The sequence below is a fragment of the Muscardinus avellanarius genome (assembly GCF_963383645.1).
Source record: "Muscardinus avellanarius genome assembly, chromosome: 21".
In the NCBI taxonomy this organism is placed as follows: Eukaryota; Metazoa; Chordata; class Mammalia; order Rodentia; family Gliridae; genus Muscardinus; species Muscardinus avellanarius.
Window position 1 is genome coordinate 12984068 of NC_137807.1, and position 21450 is coordinate 13005517.

At 51.0% G+C, this 21450-nt stretch overlaps 1 protein-coding gene across 1 annotated transcript; it reads left to right on the forward strand.

Moving 5' to 3' along the window:
• Positions 1 to 3603: 3603 nt before the first annotated feature.
• On the forward strand, positions 3604 to 17495 carry HSPB8 (heat shock protein family B (small) member 8; the record flags this gene model as incomplete). Its single annotated transcript, XM_080717308.1, has 3 exons — positions 3604 to 3970; positions 11948 to 12011; positions 17336 to 17495. The coding sequence occupies 3 exons, from the start codon at positions 3604 to 3606 to the stop codon at positions 17493 to 17495; spliced, it is 591 nt and encodes a 196-aa protein (XP_080573434.1).
• Positions 17496 to 21450: the final 3955 nt, after the last annotated feature.

Genomic DNA, 21450 nt, shown 5'->3' on the forward strand with positions numbered 1-21450 from the left:
ACACACTCACACACACACACACACACACACACATACTCAGGGGGGACATCAGCCCCGGCCCATCCACTCAGACACACACATACACACGCCCCAGGGACAGCCATCCGGGCCCCACTCGCCTGGCCCACGCAGGGCCCCAGCTTCCCAGTGTCACACGTGAGTCTCCCATAACTGGCTTCAGACTCAGCCGGCCCCGCCCAGCTATAATTACAGAGGTTGCCGAGGAGTCTGTGCATGGCCCTGACGTCAGCCCGAAGCTTCTAGCCAGGTGAGCTCACCCCACGTGCAGCGGCGGCCCTGCCACTTGGACAGTGTCGTGTCTCGGGACTCTCTCGGCTGGAGAAAACCCCGGGGTCTTCACCAGGCCGCAGCCTGCAGACCTGGCCTCCTGGTCAGCCGATCCCACCAGCCTTCACCCGCACCTGCTTGCCACCTGCACGCGGACGGTGACCAGACACAGCAAGCAGGGTCCTGGGCGCTCCCTTCACGCCTGCAGCGGCCCCCACACAGCCGCGGCCACCGGCCGTCACCTGCTCCCCGTTGCCCATTATTATTTTTAGCCAAATACCTCATCCAGCACTGCTTAGAATCAGAGTGATTTCTCAGCCATGACTCATGGGGATCCTCCATACCTCATCCACTCCTGCCTCCGCCTGTGCAGAGGGCAACGACTCCGGGGCCCACAGAGGGGAAATCCTGGGTCCAACGTCCCCCACCTGTTGGGAACAGATCAAAGACTGGATCCTAATGAAACGGGGGTTTCTTGAGAGAAAACCTGGCGAGTTCTTGTCTACAGTGAGTGAAGAATGACACCTGCAGACCTCAGGAAGGGGAGTAAAAGCTTTATTGGAAGCAGCAGGGAATAGGGAAAGGGTGGCTGAACACCCCCAAAGGGGCTGGAACTCTGGGTCCAGCAGCTGCCTTCAGGACAATACTTGAGAGTAGCCCAAGCCGAATTGCCTTCAGGTGCAGGCTGCTTTCTCCTGGAGTTTGCACGATCTGCCAGAAGGAAATAGAGAAAAGTGGCCGAACACCCCATAGGGGCGGTCGGAACTCCGGGGTCCAGTAGCTGCCTTCAGTGTCCGAGTGTCGCCCGAGCCAAGTGCCCATCAGTTGCAAACTACTTTCTCCCAAAGTCCACGCGATCTGCCAGAAAAGAGGTGCAGGTCATCCCTAGGGGCCTGGTCAGCCATGATGTCCAGCAGAGGCCTTCAGGTCACTACTCGAGAGTCGCCCGAGCCACGTGCCTTCAGATGCACTCTGCCTTCTCTCAGGGCCAACACGACCTGCAAGAGAGAGAACAGCTCCCCAAAAGGGGAAGGGGTCCCGAGCAGGAAGTCCCCGTTTTTTGCCATCTGACTGGCCTTGCCTGACCGCTTGCAAGTTTGCTTCTGGTTAGGGTGACTTTTGGGATTCCAAGGAGAATTTGCATAGGGCATTTGCAAGTCCTTTGAAGGGTCTCCTTTCAGGAATGCCAGACTTGCTGGGTGGGTTTGTTGATTAGGAAACTCAGGATGGCTTTGTGAAGCTCTGATCCTTCTTATCTCTGAGCCTTTGGAGTCTCAGGCATTTGTCGCCCCTCAGGAAATTAGCTTTTTTCTACCAAGGCCTTTTCCCTATCTGCCTATTTCCTTTCTATCTCCTCACTAATTCTTATAGGCCTTTACGATTTATAAATACATTCTTCTAGCAGTGTGGGAGGAGCAGAAAAATCTAAAAACTGGGTCTGTTTTGGAACTGACACCCAGCCTGGGTCCCGGATGTGAAGATAATTATTCTTACTAGCAGTCATAGCTGGGCACTGTGGCCCACACCTGTAATCCCAGTACTTGGGAGGCTGAACAGGAGGATCACAGGTTCAAGGCCAGCCTCAGCAACTTAGTGAGACTTTTAGTAACTTTGGGAGGTCCTGTTTCAAAACAACAACAAAATTTCAAAAAGGGTTGGGGGTATAGAGGCAGGATGGCCCCTGGGTTTAATACCCAATATAAAACAAAAATAACCCCCGCAATAAACCAGTCATAAAAATAGAAGCTAGCATCTCTTAATGTAACCTTTGCCTCTGGTTGTGGGGAGGATTAAAGGGGTTAATATCTGAGAAGCAGTAGGGCAGGGCCTGGCATACAGCAAGTGTCATGTAATTGTTAAGTAAATAGAAAGTACGAAAGGGCCCATCCTCCATAAGCGCTGCCTGAGAATGACCTCACCCTTCTACTCAGCAGCCCAGAGATCCCTGGAGTAGCTGCTGCTGATGGGCTGATGGGCTGATGGATTCTCCTCTCCACTTGATCAGACTTTCTCCAGGCTCTGGGACTGCCCCCACCCATCTGTGTTCTTCCCTGTAAAATCCAAGGTTAAAAGATCGGGTTCAGCAACCCCCCCACCCCCAGCCCCGGGTATCAGACCACCTCACTACCTGATCTGGCCCCTCAGCCTTCACCCTACCCCGGGTGGTGTCTGGTCACCTGGCATGCGTTCAGCAAGAATCGTATTAGGTGGGTTCAGCCAGATTCCCCTGCCGGGGTTTCCTCTTAGTATAGCTGCCCCTGCTCCTTGGCTATAAAGTCCCACTTGCCTGGGCTCTGCTGGGAGCTAAGCAGATCCTCCTCTGGCCCCCCACAGAAAGTGGTCATCACACCTGACATGACCCCCTCCCCTACCCCCCATCCTACAAAGCCTGCCTGGCCCCGCTTAACTGTTAAAGTGTAACATGAAAGTTATACTTTATTATTGCTATTATTGTCATTGTACTCAGAGGACCTTGAGGCTTTCAGACCCCTAACCCGGGTTCTAAGTGCAGATTCCAACCTAGGACCCTCTGACTCCAAATCCACCAGGTGGGCCCTGGCTCTCTCGCTCCCTGGCTGCGCGTCCCCCGGGGTGGAGGGGTGGTGGTAGGCAGGCTGCAGCCCGCTCTGGGAAGGTATTTGCAGTGTGACCTGTGCGCCTGGCCAGGCACGGGTTATTAATAGCCGGGCTTTAGTGCCCTGCTTGGGGAGAAGGCTCTGAGCCCGCGAGGGCGGAGCCGAGCCGCGCTGGGGGAGGAGCTGTCCGGCTGGGTGGCCGAACCACCCCACCCCATCCCCCAGCCCCCGCCCAGCTGTTCCCTCTGCAGATTCTCTGGGGCTGGTTCATCACCTCCGAATACCCCTGTGACAAGAGGAGCTTGCAAACCCCGCCTCCAGCCCCCAGCAGCAAATAAATAAAAGGCTTCCAGCCCCAAAGAAGCCAGAAGAAGTTTCTAGGCGCGCGTCCCCGGGGTTTATTAAGCTCCTGGCTCCGGTCTCCATCTCAGAGGCTCTGGCTGGGAGCCTGGGCAGCCTGGGAGGACGGAGGCTCGCCGTCTCCGTGCAGAGACAGGCCCTCTGGGATTCTGCTGGAGCAGCCAGACCGTCACCTGTGGGGGCCGGGACCCCAGCCTGGTGAGCACCCCTGTTCCTGGCAGTGAGTGGTTCTGCTGCGCCCTAAGGCAAGATCAGCCTTTTCTGGAGCTGAAGACTAAGTGCCGAGCGCCATCCCACCCCCGCCACCCTGCTGTGTGACCTTGGGCAGGTGGCCCCCAGTCTCTGAGCCTCAGTTTCCCCACCGTGCTCAGCCGTCGTCATGGCGGATGGCCAGAGTCCTTTCTCCTGCCACTACCCGAGCCGCCTGCGCCGAGACCCCTTCCGTGACTCCCCCCTCTCCTCCCGCCTGCTGGACGATGGCTTTGGCATGGACCCCTTCCCAGACGATCTGACGGCCCCGTGGCCTGACTGGGCTCTGCCTCGACTCTCCTCCGCCTGGCCCGGGACCCTGAGGCCGGGCATGGTGCCCCGAGGGCCCACCGCCACAGCCAGGTTTGGGGTACCTGCGGAGGGCAGGAGCCCCCCACCCTTCCCCGGGGAGCCCTGGAAAGTGTGTGTCAATGTACACAGCTTCAAACCAGAGGAGCTGATGGTGAAGACCAAGGACGGCTACGTGGAGGTGTCTGGTGAGTTGGGGGCGCAGGGGTGTGGTGGGGTGCAGGCCTCAGCCATGGGAATGACATGACAGGACGCTTCCTCAGCGGGGAGGCGGTGACAGGATAACACAGGTGACCTCAGGGCCCGGGAATGCGGCCCACAATGTTATCTTCCTGGAACAGTTCTCCTCTGCCCTCCCAGGGGGGGTTTGGATGTGGCCTGGATGCTCGGGGGCCTCCGGGTGCCATGTCAATCTGGCTACAGGCTGGGGAGTAGATAGAAACCAGGTCAGATATTTTCACAGCGACAGTCTAATATAAAGACTTGTTTGAACAGATGTAGGAGAAATCAAAAGCAAAGAAGTAGGGTTTCGGCACTCTGGCATGGCCACGCAGGGTCTAGAAGGGCCCGTTTCCTGCTGGGCAACATAATATTAATAACCTGCCTGGGTTTCAAGCGAGACACCACTCCTTCTCCCACACGAGGAGACCGGGCTTCAGAGTAATGTTGGGACTAATGGGTAACCTTGATCCAATGCTCACCGTCTGCCAGGAGCAGGCCAAGCTCTGCACCAGTAACATGCCACACCAGAGAAGGTGCGTCCAGTCCTGTCTGTCTCTTCTTTTTACCCATTAGGAAATGTAGGCATGGAAATATTAAAGTAACTTGCCCTAGGCTACCAATGCTTTAAACCCAAGTTGCCTGGGAAGCGAGAAACCAGAAGAGAACTGATGGCTTATTAAGCCCAGGTTGTGGGCCAAATTCTTATATTCCAACTATGCGTGGTGGCACACATTTGTAATCCCAGTGCTTGGGAGGCTGAGATAGGGGGATCAAAGGTTAGAGGCCAGCCTCAGCAACTTAGTGGGAACTTGTTTAAAAATAAAAAAATAAAATAAAACAGGCTGGGGTTGTAACTCGAAGGTAGAATGCCCCTCGGTTCAATCTTCCAGTTTTTTTAAAAAATGAAAAAACAAAAAAACAAAAACCTCTTATGTTCCTTCCCCCAAATGATCCTGACTCTAGCCCCGAGTAGCAGGAATGTCTAGGCCCATTTTACAGCAGAGGAGGCTGAGGCCCAGGCCGTGACTCAGCAGCAGGGCCTGAGAAGTCTAGGCTTGTTTGTGGCCAGCCCAGGGCTTGGGCTAGGGCCTGGGGAGAGGCCGGAGACTGGAAGGATGCTGAGCCCCTGTTGATCTGGGCAGCAGGAAAGCTTTCTTCTGTTTCTCTCACAATTAAGGCTCCATTAAAAAGAATGTGTTCCTGGCAGAGGCCTGTCAGCCAGAAAATCAATAAAAGCCATTGCAAACAGGAGCCAGGCAGGGACAGGTCCCGGCAGCCATCCGGGTGTTTCAAAGCGGCTCAGGCCAGAGCTATAAACATCAAGGCTCCCGCGGGCGGGCGTGGGGGCCGAGACGCTGGGGCCACGCGCTGCTGGGGCGTTGGCCAGGGAGCCGCTGCTATTTGCAGAACAGGCTCTGGCGCTCGTCAGCACATGGGCACATTCCTGAACTTTCCTGTGCGTCTCTGCCCTTATCTGGAAATCGGGGTTTAAACGGCTACACCATGCAGACGTCGTGTTAAATAGGATGGGCGTCCGGTGTGCCAGCCCCTGGGCCTGGGTCGCCGGGGAGGTGTGTTGTTGCCGTTGTAACAGCAGGCGTCTGAGGCACCGAGGAAGTCCTCATAAATAACGGATGATAGGTGCTCTTGAGACCTGGATGCGATCCCAACACGGCTGTTCATTAGCTGGATGCATGCGGATAAAAGAGTCTGTGCGCCATGCTGAGGCTCAGTTTCCCCAGCGGCAGGGTGAACTACGCCTCTCCTGCTGGGCTGCAGGGAAGATTTAATGTATGCAGGTGACGTATGCTAATGCATACGAGTGTTTCTAAGTGGAGCTAACAGTAGGCTTGCATACACGGGTGGCTATTATGGCCACGCCCCCTGTTGTTTCAGTTGCGTTTAATCCTAGAAGTTTCCAGATCTCCCACACCCTATGGCTCTCCCAGGAGACCCTCTGTCCAGCCTGGAGGGCTTTCCACGTCACCCTCCTCGGAAGGTGATTTGTCATTTTATTTTTTTTTATTTTTTGTGGTACTGGGGATTGAACCCAAGGGCATTCTACCTCCAAGCTATACCAGCCCTTTTTATTTTTATTTTGAAACAGGGTCTCTCTAGGTTGATGAGAGTCTCACTATTTGCTGAGGCTGTCCTCGAACCTGTGATCTTCCTGCCTCAGCCTCCCAAGTACTGGGATGACAAGCATGCGCCACGATTCGTGTGTGTGTGTGTGTGTGTGTGTGTGTGTGTGTGTGTGTGTTACTGAGACATGGGGGCAATTTAGAAGATGCCAGACACAGAATCATGAACGGTCTCCTCGCTGCAGGACTTAGCAAAGCCTTTGCTTTGTGACTCTCCGGGAGGGAGGCGGCTCCATATTGTCTAACTGCGTGGATGCCTTGTTCCAGGCATTTGGAAATGCTGGATTATCCTGTCTCACATTCCCTCACCCCTGCTCTGTAGCCACCGGCCAAGAAATGTTCCCTTTATGGGCCACTGGGCCAGACCCTGGCTAAGGAAGGGACTGGAAAGCCCCAGGGCTGAGTCCTGCCTTCTGCCTAATCCCAGGCCCCTGCCCTCCCTGGGAGCAGTGCCTTACTTCTTTAGCAGGGAAAATCGCTTTCCCAGGAGTGTCGTTCCTGCCTGGCACCCATATCTCTCTGAGCCGAGGGCAGCTTTTGGGACCTCTGCTCTCCCTGGACCTCAGATGAGCGCTTTCTTCTTATTTCTTATTTCTTATTTATTTATTTATTTTTTGCGGGTCTGGGGATGGAACCCAGGGGCATTTGACCTCTGAGCTCCACCCCCTGCCCTATTTTTTATTCTTTATTTTAAAACCGGGTCTCACTGATTTGCAGAGGGCCACACTAAGTAGCTGAGGCTGTCCGCGAACCGCGATCCTCCAGGTCTCAGCCTCCTGAATGCTGGGATTACAAACATGCGCCACCATGCCCGGCTTATTTTTTATTTTATTTTTTCACCTAGTATTGAGGATTGAACTTAGAGGTGTTCTACCTCCAAGCCACTCCCCCCCCCTTGTTTCTTTTTATTTTGAAGCAGGACCTTGCTAAGTGGCTGAGGCTGTCCTCAAACCTGCACTCCTCAGGTCCCAGCCTCCCACACAGTGGGATCACAGGTGCGCACGACCATGCCTGGTTGAAATTTGCAAACGGAACCCACGGCTACACCTCACCGTCACAATAACCATTATTTTTTTCTGTTTACAAACATAAAGTGTTTGCACCGTCCAAAATGTCGACAGGAAAGCAAAGTACAAAAACTAAAAATCTCAGTTCGTTAGATGCCCAAATAAATAATTAAAGTATGCAAATTAAGCTTGAAGTTGAGCCTTGTCTTTTGAGTAGATTATCTCCCTCCCCAGGCCCCCAGTTTGGAACTCTCAGAGCCCTTCCTGCTCGGAGGCCCCCGCCACCTCGTGTTCCATTTTCAGAGGAGGGCAGGAACATTCAGTTTCCCAGGAGCAGACCTCTCCCTGATCATAAAAGTCACCCCAAGCCTTGGCCTGCACGCCGCCGTTTACAATTTTCACAACAACTCTGACTCACTCTTGTTCTTCTGCAAATTAATCCAGGGAGGCTGGAGTTGACACTCCCCTTTCAGAGGAGAATAAAGTAGGACTGGGGAAGCACAAAGATGTGTTAGGCAAGGTTCACGTCCAAACCCTGGGGCTCTGGGACCTGTGTTCCTGAACGATCGCTCCCGAGCTTCCAGGCTGTGTGACCTCGGGCACACCACTGTGCCTCTCTGGGCTGCAGTTTTCCTACCTACAAAATGGTAATAATAAAAATACCTGCATTCTTAGGTTGTTGCAAAAATTAGAGGTGATATAGGGAAGGCCCTTAGAACAGGGGCTGACAGCAGCCCAGTATGATGGTGCACGCCTGTGATCCCAGTACTCAGGAGGCTGAGACGGAGGGCGTGCGGGTTCGAAGTCTGCTGCAGCTCTTAGTGAGACCCCGTTTCCAAATAAAAATAAAAGAAGGCTGGGTGTACAGCCTGGAGTTAGAAAGACCCTGGGTTCCAACTCCAGTACCACAAATTTACAAAGAAAAAGAACAGGAAGCCGGGCGTGGTGGCGCACGCTTGTAATCCCCGCGCTTGGGAGGTGGAGACAGGAGGATCGCGCAGGTTCGAAGCCAGCCTCGCTGCCTTAAGAGACCCTGTTTCCAAATAAATAAATAAATAAATAAATAAACAAACAAACAGGGGCTGACACCCACACTGTACAGTTGTTCTTTAATTTATGATGGAATTAGGAATTACATCCCCATGCATTCAATTGAACATATCAGAAGTAAATATATATATTTAATATGCTTGACCCACTGAACATTACAGCTGGGCCTACTCTACCTAAGACATACTAAGAATATTACCATGGCCTACAGTTTGGCAAAATCATCTAACACAAAGCCTAACACAAATTTTATCCTAAAATAGTATAATGGGTGGTGCACGCTGGTAATACTAGTATTTGGGAGCCTGAAACAGGAGAATCAGTAGGTTTGAGGCCAGCCTTAGCAATTTAATGAAACCCTGTTTCGCCGGGCGCGGTGGCGCACGCTTGTAATCCCCGCGCTTGGGAGGCGGAGACAGGAGGATCGCACAGGTTCGAAGCCAGCCGCGCTGGCTTAAAGAGACCTTGTTTCCAAATAAAAAAAGTATAAAAATAGGTCTGGGAGCGTAGCCCAGAGTAGAAGGGCTTCCAGGAACCCTAGTACCACCAAAAAAAAAAAAAAAAAAAAAAAAGAAAGAAAAGAAAAGAAAAAGAAACCCTGTTTCAATTTAAAAAATAAATAAATAACATCTCTGTCTTAAGAGACCCTGTTTCCAAATAAAAAAATATAAAATAGGTCTGGGAGTGTAGCCCGGAGGTAGAAGGGTTTCCAGGAACCCCAGTACCACCATAAATAAATAAACATACAAACAAAGAAATAAATAAAAAATAGGGTTGGGAAATAACTGATTCTGAAGCCCAGGTACCCTATTTTATTTTGGGTTCAATTCACAGTAACACACACACACACACACACACACACACACACACACACTCTTCCTCTAACAAAATGTTTGATAGCTCATATAATTTGTTAAACACTGTACTGAAAATGAAAAATCAGGATGACTGCAAAGCAGAGAAATAGTCAATCTAATCATGACTAAGTCAAGGAGTGTCTGAAGTTTCTCATCATGTCGTCGTCATTGTCAGTTCTTATTCTCTGACCAGCAAGGGCGCAGAAGGACCCCAGCACACTAAAGGGCTGAGTCAGAGGCCCTGGCCTGTTCCCAGGCAGAGGCTCGGAGGCCCGGGCTTTGTGAGGGACCAGGGAACACAGAGCTCCTCTGCCCACGGGCCCGTGCCCAGGCCGGGTACTTGGTTGTCACGGAGCTGGCAGCTGACCATACACTCTTGGAATGACGGCACATCGTGTTCCGGCAGCCAGGGCCTCCGTTTTAAAACTGAGTTCCTGGCCGGGCGTGGTGGCGCACGCTTGTAATCCCCGCGCTTGGGAGGCAGAGACAGGAGGATCGTGCAGGTTCGAAGCCAGCCGCGCGCGCTGGCTTAGGAGACCCTGTTTCCAAAAATGAAAATGTAAAAATAGGTCTGGGAGTGTAGCCCGGAGGTAGAAGGGCTTCCAGGAACCCCAGTACCACCAAAAAAATAAATAAATAAAAATAAATAAATAAATAAAACTGAGTTCCTGTAAAAATGCCTCTTCCTCTTTGCTAGCGGGAGAAGAACTGGGCACCGGACTTCCCGAGGACCATTTAGCAATATGGGCCAAGCCTTAGAAAGGCTGTAACTTGGAATTGAAGTTCCACAAGCCGGCAGGCCTGGTGCAAAGATCTAGCTCAACGTGTGAGGTTCCATTCGGTGTTGGAAAGCTTTTCAGTGCCCCAGAGTCGGGACTTGGCCGACTGAGCTGCTAATGGTCCTGCAATGCTGCCGTTAAAAACATGTTGTTACAGAATATTTGGTAATACAGGAAAATAACTATGATGTGTCAGGAAGACACAAAAATGGATTTTGAGTTTAATGCATAGAATGACCCCATTTGATCAAATATGTAATATGCATCTATATGAAATATTGTTTATGCATTTTTAAGAAACAGAAAAGTCTGAAACATATAAAAATAAAAATAATTCTTTAAAAATAAATAATAGCATAAAATGCTATTAGTGGCTTCATCAGAATAATGGTACTATGGATAGTTTTGATCTTTTTCTTTATTTTCTTTATTTATTTAGCTACCGGGGATGGAAACCCAGGGGAATTCTACATAGGAGCTCCACCCATAGCCCTATTTTTTTAGCTCCACCCACAGCCCTACTTTTTAGTCTTTATTTTGAAACAAGGTCTCAGTAAGTTGTGGAGAGCCTCACTAGGTAGCTGAGGCTGGCCACGAACCTGCGATCCTCCTGTCTCAGCCTCCCAAGTCCTGGGATCACAAGCGTGCAGCACCACGCCCAGCTCATATGTTCTAACATGCATGTGGATGCATTGTAATTAGAAAAAAAAACTTAACAAAGGAATAACTAATAATACAAAAGTAATTAATAATGCAATCACCTATAAATTGTCAGGTTTTTTTAAAAATCTGGCCTGTAAAAGACAGTATGTCCTATAACATTATATACAGTGTGGATTCTGAAGCCCTCCGAAAGGCCTCCCTGTGTGGGCGACGGAATGTGGCCCCACGAACAAGGAGGAAAAGTGACAGGTGGCTTCCCTGTGTGCTAATCCTGTTTGTTTAAGAAGAAACCAGAGACACCAGCTCCCTTTAAAAAAAAAAAAATGTTGGCTGTGGTGGCCCAGGCTTATAATTCCAGTCCTTGCAAGGCTGAGACAAGAAAGAGGATTGCAGGTTCAGCAACTTACTGAGACTCTGTTTCCAAATAAAAAATAAGATACGGCTGGGAGTGTATCTCAGAAGTAGAATGCCCCTGGGTTCAATCCCCATCACACACACACACACACACACACACACACACACACACACACACGAGGAGGAGGAGGAGGAGGAGGAGGAGGAGGAGGAGGAGGAGGAGGAGGAGGAGGGGCCAAGAGGATCAGAATTTGCTATGAATTGCAAGATAAGCTGGCCTTGGTGGCATATGCCTGTAACCCCAGACCTTGGGAGGCTGAGACTGGAGGACTGCAGGTTGGTGGCCAGCCTCCTCAGCAACTTAGTAACATGCTGGACAACATAGTTAAACTATCAAAATTTAAAAAAAAATATGGGTAGGGTATAGCTCAGAGGTAGAATACCCTGGGGTTCAATCCCCAGTACCAAAATAAATAAATAGATAAATAAATTGCAGGATAAAATCCAGTTTACGCGCCTGCCTTCTCTTCCTCTTTTCCCTACCCCGTAGGAGATGGGGCTGGTGGAATTTCACATCTGTGGTTCTAAGGAGAATTCCCCTGGGTGAGGCTGGGTGTGTTAAACAGATTCAAGCGTAATTCCAGCCTGTTCTTCGAAGACTGGGTACAGCTCATGTGGCCCAAAAAACAAATCAAGAACTGGAACAGACAGAACTCTGAGGTCACAGGGGCCCAAGCCTCAGGAACTTGGCCTGGATTCAAAGCCCAGGGCAGCTGTGCCCCACTGGGCGACCTTGGGCCTGGCCAGGGCCTCGCTCTGCGCCTGGGTACCAAGGGGAGACCAGTCGCAGACTGGCAGAGAGCCAGGAAAGGATGTTCACCCCAGTGCTCTGCCCACTGCTTAGGGTAGATGGCGGAGTTAGGACGGAGACATGGATGGGATGGGGTGACACGTGGCCCAGTATCTGTGACTTCCTGAGACCGACATTTAATTGTCAAAAAGCCAGTGTCGACGTCCCTTTCCGGAGCCCCACAGTGAGGCCAGCACCTGCGGGATGGGCGCACAGACACGTGACCTTCTGCTTCCTTTCAGGTAAACACGAGGAGAAGCAGCAAGAAGGCGGTATTGTGTCCAAGAACTTCACAAAGAAGATCCAGTAAGTTGCCTTGAAGCGTGGGTTTTGGGTGCGGTGGGGAGAGGGGGACCCAAATCTGGGGGCTCCTCCCGTGCACATCGCTCTTGGGATACATGCCCTGGGACAGGGGATTGAACTCTCTCACTGAAAGGGGAGGAAATGTCCCGGCAGAGCTGCAGTAGGGTCCCAGAGGGGAAGGCAGAGATGGAGGCTCTCATCTGCCCATTGCCCGTGAGGTGGGCATTAAGCCTGTGCCACAGCGGAGGGCTGGAGAGTAAGAGAAAGTCTCAACCACAGTGATAAGGAGTGGGCGCCCCCAGCCACCCACCCACCCACGTGGCATAGCTGAGGGAGGAGCCCCATCTCCATGGTGATGGGTGCCTGTGATCCCAGTACTTGGGAGTCTGAGACAGAAGGATTGCGGGTTTGAGGCCAGCCTTTGCAACTTAGTGAGGATCTCAGCAACTTAGTGAGATCTGTTTCCAAATAAAAGCTAAAAAGGGCGAGGGGTGTAGCTCAGTGTTGGAATGCTCCTGGGTTCAATCGCTAGCCTCAGAAAAGGAAGGAAGGAAGGAAGGAAGGAAGGAAGGAAGGAAGGAAGCAAGCAGGCAGGCAGACTGGCTCTTCCCAGATGCCCCAGTTAGAGTGGTTTGGAGACACCGTGGCCAGGAAAATGAGCACCCTCCATAAAGTTTCCACAAGAACCAAGTGCGACAGTGTCCTGTGTCGCCGCAGACCACGCAGGGGTTTGGAGGCTCAGAGGCTGGGACAGAGGAAGGGCCGGTTCTGCTTTGGGAAGGAAGTTACCAGGCCAGGCCCAGCCGGGGGCCCGTGAGAGCAGTAAGCCAACAGACCGCAGCCCCCTTGGGCCCGGAGCGGCCATACGCGTGAGGAGACCACCGTCTCTTAGCTGCTGGTGAGGGCCGCGCCCTGGAGAGCTGCCTGCGAGGCGCCTTCTCTCCAATCAGCCACGCCCGCTCTGTGCACTTCCGGCCCTAAGTTCTTTTCCCAGCCACCCTGACATTTAGCTTCTGCAGCAGACATGCATACAGGGAGAGGAGACAGACTCTAGCCTGTTTGCACTAGGGGTGAGGACGCCTCACGAGGTGGCTCCCGGTCGTCAATGGTTTATTACTATTCTTGTGATTAAATCCCAACTCGACACTAGCAAAGATGCTCTGTGTCTGGAGAGATTGCACCAGCCGCATCGTGAGATTTCTTTCCGCTTTGGGATTCCGCATTCCTCTCCCCTGTCAAACACTGCCCCGGGGAGGGAGAGAACGGCTGGCGGCTAGCGGGTCTTCCCAGACGTTCAAACAAAGGCTCAGAGGCAAATCACACACTGGGCAGGAAAGATCTCAGCGAATTCGTCATCTTTAAAAGGTGGCCATTTCTCCGCCTCTCCCAGCTCTGGAGCCCTGAGCAAAACTGTACTCTGGGCAGCCTCTGACTGCCCAGAGATGCCAGAGCTGCCCCAGGCCGGCCTGCACTTCAGCTGGTGGAGGGCCATGGACCTGCCCCCCAAATGCCCCCCACAGTCAACCCTGGCCCTGTCCTCAGGAACTCCAAACCCCACACAGTCCAAAACTAAGAGTCCCCAGGGCCGCCCTCCATCACTAAGACAGGTGTCCATCCCCAGGGCCCAGCTGTACCTGGGCGCAGGGAGACCTGGTTCCAGGATGAAGTGGGTGGGTAACCTTGAGCGACCTGCCTAGCTGCACCGAGCCTGCCCTCTGCACACGCTCACAGATGCGGGCGTGATGGGGCAGCACCGTGCGGGCACGCACTCAGCACGGGCCGTGGACCCCGTGCTTGGTCTGTGGGAACTAATATTAAAAAGTTCCCCAGGGCCAGAATCACAGCAAAGCAGCTGGGGACTCCTGGGACCGCCAGGCTCTGCCCTGACTGAGATCTCAAGGAGCTGGGATGAGATGGGAAAAGCCCGGGCCAGTCTCAGGGGGCCTCGTGGCCTCTTCCAGGAAACACTCCGGCCATCAGAGGACAGAGGAGTTTCTTCCACCAGGCGGGGTCCTTGGAGATTTCCTCCCAGGCAGGGTGCTGCAGCTGTTTGCTTTGGGCTAGGAAATTTATCCTGAAGGCTGCATTTTGATTGAATAAGGGGATAGCTCTATATATTATTATTATGTCAAATTTATTTATTTTTTTTGGTGATGTTGGCTCTGGGAGTTTAAACCTAGGGGCATTCTACCGCTGAGCTATAATCCCAGCCCTTTTATTTTTGTTTGGAAATAGGGTCTCCCTACGTTTCTGAGAGTCTAAGTTGCTGAGGCTGTCCTCTAACCTGCAATCCTCCTGTCTCAGCCTTCCAAGTACTAGGATTGCAGGCTGCATTACCACGACTGACTCACAGTAGTGTTTGATTGGATAAGAAGTAGTCTCGGCAGCTACCTATAGAATAGGATTGTTAAGAAACTGCTAAAGAAACTGAAACTCAGAGGGTGATAGGCCTCGAGAGGGCTCTTTCAGTAAAGAGGAGATCTGGCATATCATCCCGTCTTCAAAAAGGAAGGAAGTCCCGCCGTCTGCAGCCAAGTGGACGGTAGTGAGGACACCCTCTAAACGTAATAAACAGGACAAAGATGGAGAAAAGCTGCAGTATCTCACTTTCCCGGGGGATCTAAAATAGTCAGACACAAAAAGGGAGAGGGGAAGGTGGCGGAGTTAAGGGGGAAACAGGGAGATGGTCAGAGGGTCTGAGATTTCAGCTGGGCGGGAGGAGTAAGTTCCGGGGATCTCTTGTGGTGACCAGTAAGCGATGTCGTATTGCAGGTTTGAAATTTCCTAGAAGGCTGCATCTGAAACTTCACACACACACACACACACACACACACACACACACACACACACACACTGATACCTATTCATGGTTATGGATATGATAATTAACTTGATTTCATAATGTGTACACACATTAAAACATCAAGTTGTACACCATATATGCAATGTTATATGCCAATGATAACTTAATAAAACTGTTTTTTTTTTTTTTAAAGAGCAGATGTGGAATTTGAACATGGGCGTGTCTGTTTTCAAAGCCCAAGACCTTCCTACCTGATTAAAGGAGACCGGATCACAGTCATTTGTGATATAATCTTTCACGTGCCATTTTTGCTAAATTATTTTGGCCTTATACACTTATGCTGTTATTTGCTTAAGACTTTGTCTCTTTAAGCCGGGCGTGGTGGCGCACGCTTGTCATCCCCGCGCTTGGGAGGCGGAGGCAGGAGGATCGCGCAGGTTCGAAGCCAGCCGCGCGCGCTGGCTTAGGAGACCCTGTTTCCAAATAAAAATGTAAAAATAGGTCTGGGAGTGTAGCCCGGAGGTAGAAAGGTAAAAATAGGTCTGGGAGTGTAGCCCGGAGGTAGAAGGGCTTCCAGGAACCCCAGTACCACCAAAAATAAATAAATAAATAAATTAAAATTAAAATTAAAAAAAGAAATATATATATATATATAAAGACTTTGTCTCTTTAGATCAACTCATTTTTAATAGTTGACCTCTTGTTGATGAAACGTTCACTGAAAGTGGCATTCATGAGATAAGTCCAAAAAAAGAGCAAGTGTGCTTAGACCCCAGCTCCATGATGTCACCTGCCCCAGGGGCTCATCCATAGATCAGCCGGCTCCTGGTTAAAAAGGGGAATTCATGAGCCGGGCGCGGTGGCGCACACTTGTAATCCCCGCGCTTGGGAGGCGGAGACGGGAGGATCGCTCAAGTTCGAAGCCAGCCGCGCTGGCTCAAGAGACCCTGTTTCCAAATTTAAAAAATGTAAAAATAGGTCTGGGAGTGTAGCCCGGAGGTAGAAGGGTTTCCAGGAACCCCAGTACCACCAAAAAAAAAAAAAAAAAGTGGGGGGGATTCACAGGGGGTAGATGCAAAGGCTGCTGAAGCCTCTGGATGCTTAGCTGGGACTTTCACTTAGATGCAAAGGCGCAGGGTTAACAGAGGTGGAGAGGAATAACTTTTCCACCCTGCGGGGTCAGTGCACAGGTCACCTAGTGAGGGACCCCGGACAAGTCTAGTCCCATCTCTGGGCCTCAGTTTCTCCGTGTATAAAATGATACCACATCCCTGAACACGGAGGAAGACCCTTTTGGGCTCTGGTATTGGATGGTTCATTGATATCACAACTTGGGTTAAAATACCCACATCTCATGTTTTGACTGTCTCCAACTTAATCCAGGCCTGGCGGCCCACACCTGTAATCCCAGTGCTCAGGAAGCTGAGACAGGAGGATCAAAAGGTTTGAGGGCAGCCTCGGCAAGTGCTGAGGCCCTCATCCACCTAGTGAGACCCTGTTTCAAAATAAAAATAAAATAGGGATGGGGGTGTAGCTCAAAAAACAAAGTCCCTGGCCCCCATCAGGAAAGGTCCGGCCCTGGCTCAGGGCATATTTGGATTCCTTCAGCGAGGCCCCTGCTGTTACACCAGGCAGAGCTAGCCTGGACCGGTAAAAAGGGCTGAGACGACCTCCTGGTTTCCCCTCAGTTGTTCTTTCTTCCAAAGTATGGTGCCAGGAAAGGCAGGAAGCCATCATGGTTGGCCACTCTGAATCTGGAACCCAGGATTCCAGTTCCCGTCTGCCACCTAATAGCTGTGTGACCACTGGTGCGTCAGATCACCTCCTCTCTGAACCTCAATTTCCTTAACTGGAAATCGGGGTTAGTAATAGAACCTACCTAACTGGATTATTGTTAACAGCTAAATGAGACGAGTTGATTCCAGCAAGATACCTGACACATAAAAAACTGCTCAGAGAGTCATAGTTTTATTATTTTTATAAACAATGGTATCCCAATAAGGCCATTAACATGCCTTTACAATTTTAAGTTTGTTTGAAGGAACCCTAACCCGAGCCAGGTGTGGTGATGGACACTTGTAGTCCCAGAACTTGAGAGGCTGAGACAGGAGGATCAAGGTTCGAGGCCAGCCTCAGCACCTTAGTGAGACTCTCAGTGATTTAGTGACCCTGTTTCAAAATAAAACATAGAATCAAGGATGGAGGTATAGCTCAGAGGTAGAATCCAACCTCAGCTGGCATGGTGGTGCATGCCTGAAATCCCAGTACTTGGGAGGTTGAGACAGGAGGATCACAGGTTCATGGTCAGTCTCAGCTGCTTGTTGAGGCCCTCTGCAACGAAGCGAGACCCTGTTTGAAAATAAAAAATAAAAAATAGGGCTGGGGGTGCAGCTTGGAGGGACAGTGCCCCTGGGCTCATTGCTTAGTCCGGCTTACACACACACAAATAGCATCTTTCAAGTGAATAAAGATGTTTAAGCTGTATTAAAAGGGACAAGTGAATAGAATCTTGTGCTTCTCCTAGGCTCCCTGCAGAGGTGGACCCTGCGACTGTGTTTGCCTCGCTTTCGCCCGAGGGTCTGCTGATCATCGAAGCGCCCCAGGTGCCCCCCTACTCGCCATTTGGAGAGAACAGCTTCAACAACGCACTTCCCCAGGACACCCAGGAAGTCACCTGCACCTGAGACCCCGCCTCGGCCCATCCTTGTTCCATCCCCACCCCCACAGCTTCTCTGAGTCCAGGGTTCATTACTTTAGCTGAACTCAGATTTAGTGCAACGAAAATGTGGGGTGGGGGAGGGGGAGAGCGACCACAGATCCCTGGATAGCGTAGTGGTAGACTTCTCCACCAGGCGGCGCGATGGGCGAGTCATGCCTGGTTGCATTACGCCAAAGTATCCGGAGTTTCTCTTTTGTTGCCTTTTCTATCTTGATTGCAGTCTATTGTTGCAAAACAAATAAACGGGGACTTGACATTTCATGTTGCATCTTGCCTTGTAGCTAATACAAGGATGGCTTTTCTCTGGGGACCTTCCCATCACCCAGATTCTGGATCTGGGGACTCCCTACTTCCATGCCTGCTGTTAGCCTGATTGATAGAGCCTCTGGCTTAGCCCACTGTGTTTCTAAACCCCTGGCCTTCAAAGAGATAAGTCTTATCTCCCCATCTAGGATTCATCTTCCAATCATATGAAAACTATGTGCCTTCTACCCTCTGTCCAGACCCTTACAGCATGTGCCCAAGGGTCCCAAGCTGGCCCTCCCCAAGGACTTTGGGGGCCCCTCAGCTAATTCTCTGGCTAACATCCAACCCTCCTGTGTCCCCTATGTCCAAGTCAGGATTTTTACAGACGAGGCTGTCTCTAGACAGCTCTCCCAGGAACCAAGCCAAGGCCAGGCAGCCTGGCAGGCAGGCGAGTGGTATTGCATACATGGGTGGGACGTGTGTGTCATGGCTGCTTGGTTTGTGCTGTTGTTTAGGGGGTAAAAGCAGTAAATAATAATAATAATAATAATAATAATAATAATAATAAAGAAGCTAATGTTCTTAGCTTTGTGTGTTTCTTTTGATGAGAAACCAAATACTAGAGTGTATGGGTTCAAGTAACGGTGGTGAATAAATCGTGAATGAAACAAAGTAAATAGAAGTTGTGCAAGAAGTTTAGAGGTGAGCGGTTGCAGAGGTGCTTCTTCAGCTGTGGCACCACCAAGAACCCAGAGTATTCCCATCTTTTCACCTCTACCATCTCTAACAAGTCACAGTCTATCTGCATGGTTGCAAGATGGCGGCAGACACTTGACCCATCTCATGGGATGAGGAGACAGGGGTAAAATGGTCTTCTGACTTCTTGTTTTATCAGTGAGCAAAATATTTTCCAGAAGCTTGTAGTAGACATCTACTTTTATCTCATTGGCTCAAACTGGGTCACAGTCTACCCTGAGGCCAATCCCTGGCCAAAGAGAATGGAATAGCCATGATGTGTGAGGTTAGTATTGATTTATCCTCCAAAGCCATAAACATCGCCACCTGAATGAAGCAAGGTTCTGTTAGGAAGGAGAATAGCAGCTGTGAGGGCAGTCAACCACGCGGTGCGGCCGGGAGGACTGAACCCTGAAAACAGGATGGTGTGGGGGGGCAGGGCTGCCAAAATGGCATATCCGGTCCTGAGGGAGAAAAGCCAGTCGTTTTCCATTGTATTCCTGAGAGACATTCCTATTGGACCAGCTTTGGTCACGTGACCATCCCTGAGCTGAGCACAGTTCAAGAAATAGGTGTTTTGATTGGCCAGCCCTGAGTCACGTGCTCCATCCCTGGTGCCAGTCACATGCAATCTCCAAGACACCCTAGGAAGGAGATGTTAATTTTGCAATAGAGAAGCTGAGGCTAAGAGCAAAGAGGCTTGGGAACTCCTACAGTGGCAGCAAAATACAGATTCCTTAGTAAGTAAATGAGGAGTGTAGTGCCTGGCTTCACCTCGGGGGGGCGCTGGGAGAGGCTTCAGGGAACCCCCAGAAGGAGCTTTCCAGCCTCAGACTCCAATGAGCCCCACCTGCTGAGTTGCAACCCCAAGGGCATGGTCCAATCACAAGGCCAGCTGCTTCCCACCAGAACAACAGAGTGTGACGTGTCCTAAAGGCCCCGTCAGGACCCGGGAGATGACTACTATCTGACTTGTCTGTGACTGGGGATGGACGTTGTCCTCACACACCTCCTCCTACCCTCCCGTCACCAAAGTCTCCTATAAAACAGGGGCCATGAACCCCCACATGCTCTCGCACTCTGGAGATGGCCCCATTCCCCCCGGGTGTGTTCCTTCTAGTCTTTGTCTTGGGAATTCTTTGCCAGCCTGCATCCTCATCACAAGGAGGCACGGGACTGCTTCTCCAGGGCTCCTCCGCGCCTCCCAAAGATGGCAGGATGCATGAATACTTCCAGGGCTCCAACTCTGCTGGGCCCTGGACAAGCAAGCACTGAGCCGCAGCCCTGCCCTCAAGGCTCTTAAGTCTAGTAAGAGACACAAGCAAAGAAAAGAATCCGACCAGCGATCCTCACAAATCGCTATGCCCTGCTGTGTGCTAGAGGCCCCGCAGAGCTCTGTATACACAGAAACATACTTAGTCACGCTGCAGTCCAGGAAGGCAGGTGCAGCTCCTACCCCTACTTTATACATAAGGAAACGGAGGCCTGGAGCGTTAGGTACAATGTCCCCATCACACACCCGGAAAGCGACAGGTACAACCTCGGGCTTTGCTTTAACGAGTCTCTTCTGCCTCTCTCCCAGCAAAGCCAAATGGAAATGAGCCTTTGGCGGGCCCATCCAAAAGGTGGAGAAAGAAGAGAGAGGAGACAGGGAAGCTGGCGCTCTGCGGAGGGGCAGGGGCGTGGATGGCTGGACGGGGATGGCTTGCCAAAGGCTGAGTCACTGGAGCCTGCTTGAGGGTCAGGGGGGCTTATAGGACTTGAGCAAGGGGCAGGGGGAGGAGCTGCCTCCGAAGAAAGCCGGTCAATCAAGGAAAGAGGCATGTTTCTTTATAAACCTTTGTTCATAGGATGAAGGTGTGTGTGTGTTTGTGTGTGTGTGTGTATGTGTGTGTGTGTGTGTGTGTGTGTGTGTGTCTGTGTGTGTGTGTTTCTGGGGATTGAACCAGGGGCATTCTACCTCCAAATTATACCCCCAACCCTAATTTTTTTTTTTCATTTTTAAATTTGGAAACAGAGTCTCATTAAGTTGCCAAGGCTGGCTACAAACCTGCAATCTTCCTGTCTCGGCCTCCCAAGTACTGGGATTACAAGTGTGCATTACCATGTCTGTAACATTTTTGTTGCTGTTGTTGTTGTTGTTGTTGTTGTTGTTGTTGTCGTTTATAAGACCCACAGGCTGCTGGCTCTGTTTCCCGGTGACCTTTCTCTACCACCGCCACCCTGTTCCCACCCGAATGGCCCTTTCTGTCCATTGGGACTTGGGCTGCACAGGGCTCTGTCTCTTCCAGTATTGCAGCCCCACCCTCTTGGTTGGCTAGTTATTTAAGGCCTCAGCCAGGCCTCCCAGTAGGCGGGCCAGAGCTCCTCCTGCTTACCCAACCCAGAGACTATTGCAAAAGTCCAGATATTTATGCAGGCTAATAAATTAATGATGATAATTAAATAATAATAATAATAATAATAATAATAATAATAATACCTCATCTTATTGAAAGGTTGAACTGGGGGTGTTAGGGCCTGGTGAGTTCGCAAAGGAGGTAAAGCACCCACCGAGGCAACAAAAATCTGCTTTAATCTGAAAGAATTCGGCACCTTCAGGATTCGGGGGTTTGGGGCGAGGTCAGCGGGTCGGGGAAAGAGACCAATGAGGCATCTGCCTGGAGAGTCCCGCCGCGTAGTCCAGATCAGCCTGCTGTGTCAGGCACGTGGCTGGCTGGCAATGATCTTGGTTTTTTTTTTTTTTTTTTTGGTGGTACTAGGGGTGGAACCCAGAGGCTTTCTACTTCCAGGCTATACTCCCAGACCCATTTTATATTTTATTTGGAAACAGGGTCTCACTTAGTTGCTGAGAGCCTCACTAAGTAGCTGAGGCTGGCTTCAAACCTGTGCGATCCTTCTGTCTCTGCCTCCCAAGTGTGGGGATTACAAGCGTGAGC